Source organism: Physeter macrocephalus, chromosome 10 (assembly GCF_002837175.3).
Source record: "Physeter macrocephalus isolate SW-GA chromosome 10, ASM283717v5, whole genome shotgun sequence".
In the NCBI taxonomy this organism is placed as follows: domain Eukaryota; kingdom Metazoa; phylum Chordata; class Mammalia; order Artiodactyla; family Physeteridae; genus Physeter; species Physeter macrocephalus.
This window is the reverse complement of record NC_041223.1, coordinates 48,864,457-48,870,456: the sequence shown is the minus strand read 5'-3', so window position 1 is coordinate 48,870,456 and position 6,000 is coordinate 48,864,457. Positions and strand designations below refer to the sequence as shown.

Below are 6,000 nucleotides of genomic sequence, written 5' to 3'. Positions count from 1 at the left end.
GCTCATGGGCCCAGCCGCTCCGCGGCATGTGGGATCCTCCCAGACCGGGGCGCGAATCCGGTTCCCCTGCATCGGCAGGCGGACGCGCAACCACTGCGCCACCAGGGAAGCCCCCCCACAGCTCTTTAGCAAAAGAATTATCCACATTTTGCACATTTAATAATCACAATAACAATGCCCTCAAAATACAGAGATTTTTCTATGTACCACAGACACTGTGGCTTTTTAAAAAGAGTTCCAGAGCTATACTTTTAGAGATGGAGGGTGTTTTCCTCAGAAATGAGATGGTATTTAAGGTTTACCTTTTGAGCCCTAGGCTGAATCTGTGAGCCCCACCCAGGGCAGTAAGCAGCGTGCTGCGGTGAAGTGAGCGTGCTGCGGTGAAGTGAGCGCGCTGCAGATATGGGGATGTGGGACTGTAGGTCTGACCGGTCCCTTCTGCCCCTTCCCTCTCTGTCTTGAGGACACCACACATCATTTCACTGCCTAAACACAGTGGGGAGGATATTAATGGCATTTATGTTAAAAATAAGAAGGCCTCTCTGTGAGACTCTTTCAGTGAAAGCACTTTTATCTTAGAAAGCTGTGAGCAGCTGAGGCAGGATGGGAAACGTCTTGCCAGGAATCATTCAGTGGGAGTCTTGCACCCTTGCTTGCCAAGGCCATTCTTGTTTGAGCAAAGCCCAAAGCAACTTAAAAAAGAGTGTTAGGTGTAAATACCAAAAAGGGATTCAGAAAATCCAAACTCATGGAATTAGTTTACTTTTCAGGAGAGGAGATGGTATAAAGAATAGGTTAAATAATAGGTTTGTGCTTTTTTTTCAATGTATCACTCTAATAACTAACCAGTTGATAAAAAAAGGAATCACAAGAAGACTTTTCTCTCTTTCTCTCTCTCTTTTGGACATTAACTGTACTACTGGTTCTCAGTGAGAGTGAGAGAGGGGCGGGGGAGGGAGAGAGAGAGAGAGAGAGAGAGAGAGAGAGAGAGAGAGAGAGGATTGTTACCAAAACCATCTAGAGAATCTCTTCAAAATACGCATACTCATTTTTCCTCTTTCCTTGCCCATTTATCCTGAGATGTAGCCCTGGACGCCTAGGGAGCATTCTCATAGCTGTATACGAGGCATGGGATTTGGGAACGCTCCCCCAAGGGGTTCTGAAATGCTATCTCCCACTCCCTCTTCTTAAGACCTACTGAACGAGAGCATGGCAGAGCTGATGAGTGTAAGAAACAGGAAGTTTCCTTTGACCCCCATAGCACATAGTGACTTTCAGTAGCCTACCTTTCACAGTTAGGTCCAGCATAGTTTTCTTTACAAATACACCGAACAGCTCCATTTTTCCTATAGCAGGATTCTGCAAAACTGGAATTGAAAGAGAATATAAGAAGTCAATTCCATACATCACTGAAGAGACTGTCTTAACTTTTGATTTTGATTAGATCGTCTCTACCTTGGTCCCCTCAAGTTCAAATGGGTGCAATAATTTCCTTCAGTTAAATTAAATCTTCCTCCTTTCAGGAGAGTTCAGACTATCAGGCTCAGACAGAAAGTGACACACCACTGGTGACACCATTTCCCATGTCTACCTCATTTATTTTTCCATAGAGGCACTTTACTATTTTTACTTGAAACAGTGGGAATTTCCAGAACATCAGGTATATGTGTATGTGTGTGTGTATAAATATATATGTATATATTTTTTAATGCAAGTGTAAAACACATATCCTAAAGCTAGAGTAAAATAAGTAAATTTTACCTGTGATTTTAGATTTCTATGAGAATTTTGTTTTATTCCTACCACTTTCTGTGTATTCATTTGAAAGTTTCCCTCTTTTTTTCTGCACTAGCTCTCTTTCACTCTTCAAGGTCATGAACCAATTCTAAACTATGCTTTATAATCTCCACAAAACCTTAATTTCTTTCATGTGTACCTTAAAGATTGGGAATAAAGGGTGCAGGGACTGGCTCAGCTGATCAAAGTCATAAAGCAAGTACTCAAGCAAGAAATAGGACCCATAGTAAAAGGATTCTAGTTCATGAAACCCACTCTCTTGATTCTTCTTTTTTTTTTGATAATAAAAATTAGGACACAGGACAGAAAACAAATAAATATATTGTTTCAACAGAATAAATAACTATCTTAACTATGAAGGCAAGGGAAATGGAATATTGTTCTCCATATGTTTTGAAAATTCTACCTACACTGACACATGAATCCATCCCCATGAGGGGCGTGTACAAAATTTTTAAGACTTTTAAATTAGTTTTGGCTTAGGTACTGTACAATCTATGGAGTGTGACCTGCTGTTCTCACATTCCTTCATGTATCAGCAAAGACCTAACGGTCTTTGGAGGAAAACAAATGGATATGCTTGCTTTGTGTGAAAATATTTATAAAATCAATCAGAAAACAATATGTGCTTCTCAGTGAAAGGCAGTACACACAATTTATTTTCTCTAACAGTTTGGTTAAAAACATTCCAATGAATTACATTTCTTTGGCATTTACCCTTTATTTTGCTTGTTCCTATTCCTCAGCCTACTTAAAGAAACACTATCAGTTAAGTGTTGAGAACATGAACAAACCCACATGCATGTTTCTTTGAAGATGTTCCGCCCAGCAGCCCACCCATGGCTTGAAGGAATGAAATATCTGCCTGGAGTTGCCTGCTTTGAGCTAATGTCCTACAGTTTCAAACAGATGACATTTTCCTTGTTTGGAGCAATTATTAGTAGACATGGAGGATGTCTAGCCAACCCTAAAATAAATAAATGAGCTCTGTGCAAATGGTCCCTGGGAATAGCTGTGTGACTATTGGTCTTGGTAGAGGGAGACTCAGAGGCAGTAGAGCCACTGAGGGTTCCTTTTCCATTTTCCATCAGCATTAATTGTTTATATTTTGCTTAGGCTAAAGTCTGTTTTGGGCTAGGGAAATGAAAACACTGCACCTTTCTCAGCCCACACTAATAACCATGGTGCCCTCTCCAAGTGGAAGGGAGTCTTTTGTTCTTGCAAAACCCTCAGGGAACTTAAAGGAAAATAGACTCAGCACTCTTTGTTTGCAAAACTCCCTCAAGCATCACTTCCTTGCCTTCTGATGTGGCTATTGTAATATCTGGAGATCCAAATCCTGGGTCTGTAGGCTCAACTTGCCTATCTTTCAAAGTGTAATTCAGCTTCCATGCTTGGTGCCTTTCTGAAATCTCAAATAAAAGTCCTGGCACTTTGATTTTTATAGAAAGTAGAAATATGAATTTTAAGAAAAGCTGAAAGAGGCAGTGGGCAGTTTGATTTTTTCTGATATTTGATTAGTATTTGAGATTAGTTAACTCAGTCAATAATAAGGCCAGATCAAAGACTAGCACTTTATAGGATCCAGGCAAATCATCCAGGCAAATCTGTCCTGTTCTATGATCACACACTATCCCCCCCTCCCCACCCCACCCCACCCCCGCTTTCTGTATCCAGTTCTCTCCCCCAAGGGATTCAGGAAGTAGAACTATTGCCACTACAGAGAAAGCAGGTCTCTTCCACCCTTCCCAATTCCTCCACACTCCCACATAATGTTCTTTACTTATAGGTCATATATTTTTGCTTTTGTGTTAATCTTCAGCAGGTTCTTCCACCTCAAATCTGTCCTCTAGAGCAGGAGTCCCCAACCCCCAGGCCAAGGACCAGTATGGGCCGCACAGCAGGAGGTGAGCAGCGAAGCTTCATTTGCTGCTCCCATCGCTGGCGTTACTGCCTGAACCATCCCCCGCCGCCCCTTCCATGGAAGAATTGTCCTCCATGAAAGCAGTCCCTGGTGCCAAAAAGTTTGGGGACCACTACTCTAGAGACTTCAGCTTTTACATCTGTGAATATGTACTTAACTGCACAGCCTGTTCCCTAAGTCCCTCAATTGCTCTTTTGAACCTGGATCCACTCACACAAGCAGAGAAAGAACATGGGTGGAAATGGTGATTCTTGTTGCCTATGGAAACTACCTGTGTTTCCTCTTTCCAGACAAGAAGCTCATTACCTGACTGGCAAGTTTCTGCTTCTTTTATCTGAAAGAGTTAACAGTCTTCAGAAGAGCTTCTTGATGAACTAAGATACTGGATAATCTGGCTCAAAGGTAAAAAGGTCATTTGTTTTAGAAGCTTCAAAATATTGCTGTAATTTCATCTATTTTAATGAAGACAGGAGTTTTTAGCTGCTTTATTCACAACTGTGACCAACAACCAGTACATGACTGGCACATAATAAGTGCTTGATTAATATTTGTTGATTTTATGTAGACAAGACTTCTCAGCCCATAGGAATGAGGCTCCAGAAGACATATCTCAAGACATTAATGTCCTATAATTTAGATAAGGAAGTCTTGTCATATGAATGGTGCAAAAAGTACAAAAGTTGGACAATACAATGAAGAATTTGGGATTACCTTTCTAATTCATCTGGTAGCTTCTAAAGAAACTGCAGCTCTAAGCTTATAAAGCTGCTTTGAGCAGATGGTGCTATATAACATCTTTGTTTATATGGGAGAATGAGTGAAACCTGTTATTAGAAAGTTGGAGGTTAATGTATTTAACAAAATAACTATACCACGGTAAGGGAGCAGCATGCTAAACACCTCATCAGATATGGTTAAGACTCATGTTTTAGAGCAGAATATATATTTTTTTAACATCTTTACTGGAGTATAATTGCTTTACTATGTTGTGTTTGTTTCTGCTGTATAACAAAGTGAATCAGCTATACGTACGTATACATATATCCCCCAAACCCCTCCCTCTTGCGTCTCCCTCCCACCCTCCCTATCCCACCCCTCTAGGTGGTCACAAAGCACTGAGCTGATCTCCCTGTGCTATGCTGCTGCTTCCCACTAGCTAGCTGTTTTACATTTGGTAGTGTGTATATGTCCATGCCACTCTCTCACTTCATCCCAGCTTACCCTTATCCCCTCCCCATGTCCTCAAGTCCATTCTCTACATTAGAGCAGAATATTAATGAACAATTAAAGAATATACCTAGATGAGGCAAAGGGAGCTCATAAATCAGGACACACTTGAATGAAAATAACAGAACACAATGTTTTTTTCCACTCTCACTCTCAGTACCATCCATTTTGCACACATTATTAATACCATTGGACATGAAAAATCACAAAGCAAAGGCTGAGACAGTTTAATGATTTCTAAAGAAAGATGGGGCTGTAAAACATCTGACTTCTTCACTGACTCTCAGACTCATCAGAGGATTTGAACAAATCACAAGCTATTAGGTGAAATGTTAGGTGGTATTGGTGTTCAATTAAGGGAAAAAACATCGGGGAAATTTGGTTGTCATCTCTTTTCTCTTTATAAGAAAGTATGTGTGATGATATCACTTATACGTGGAATCTAAAATATGACACAAATGAACTTATCTACGAAACAGAAACAGACTCATAGACATAGAGAACAGACTTGTGGCTGCCAAGGGGGAGGGAGGGATGGATTGGGAGTTTGGGATTAGCAGATACAAACTATTATATATAGAATGGATAAACAGTTCCTATTGTATAGCACAGGGAACTATATTCAACATCCTGTATTAAACCATAATAGAAAAGAAAAAAAAAGAAAGTGTGTGTGTGTGTTTGTGCGTCAGCCCTTTTAAAAGTTATTTTATACGCATTATTTGATTTTTACTACAACTATCAAGCAAATATTACATCCAAACACTTAGAAGAGTGCCTGACATAGAGTATGCAAATGCGTTAGAAAAAATATAAAGTATGTGTTCAGTAAAGCCAACATCTACATACACCTTTCTATGCGTGAGGCACCAACCCAAGTGCTCCACACGTGCTATCCTAATCCAACTTTGTGAGGCAGATCCTTACAGCAACTTTTATTTACTAAGGAAAAAACTGAGATCCAGAGCAGGTTAAAGGAATCAACAAATGAAGATAACATCTGAATCTAGTTTCCTTGACCTGAAATCTCATGGAAAGTGAGACATAGAGAG

The 6,000-nt window shown here is 40.2% G+C and overlaps 1 protein-coding gene across 3 annotated transcripts in view; it reads right to left on the bottom strand.

Moving 5' to 3' along the window:
* LAMA4 (laminin subunit alpha 4) overlaps positions 1 to 6,000 on the bottom strand; it is a 151,768-nt gene that overhangs the window by 93,925 nt on the left and 51,843 nt on the right. For all 3 annotated transcript variants that reach the window (XM_024115576.2, XM_024115577.3, XM_024115578.3), the window contains one exon: positions 1,287 to 1,367. In XM_024115576.2, the coding sequence (XP_023971344.1) occupies positions 1,287 to 1,367 (81 nt within the window). The remainder of the gene's footprint in view (positions 1 to 1,286; positions 1,368 to 6,000) is intronic.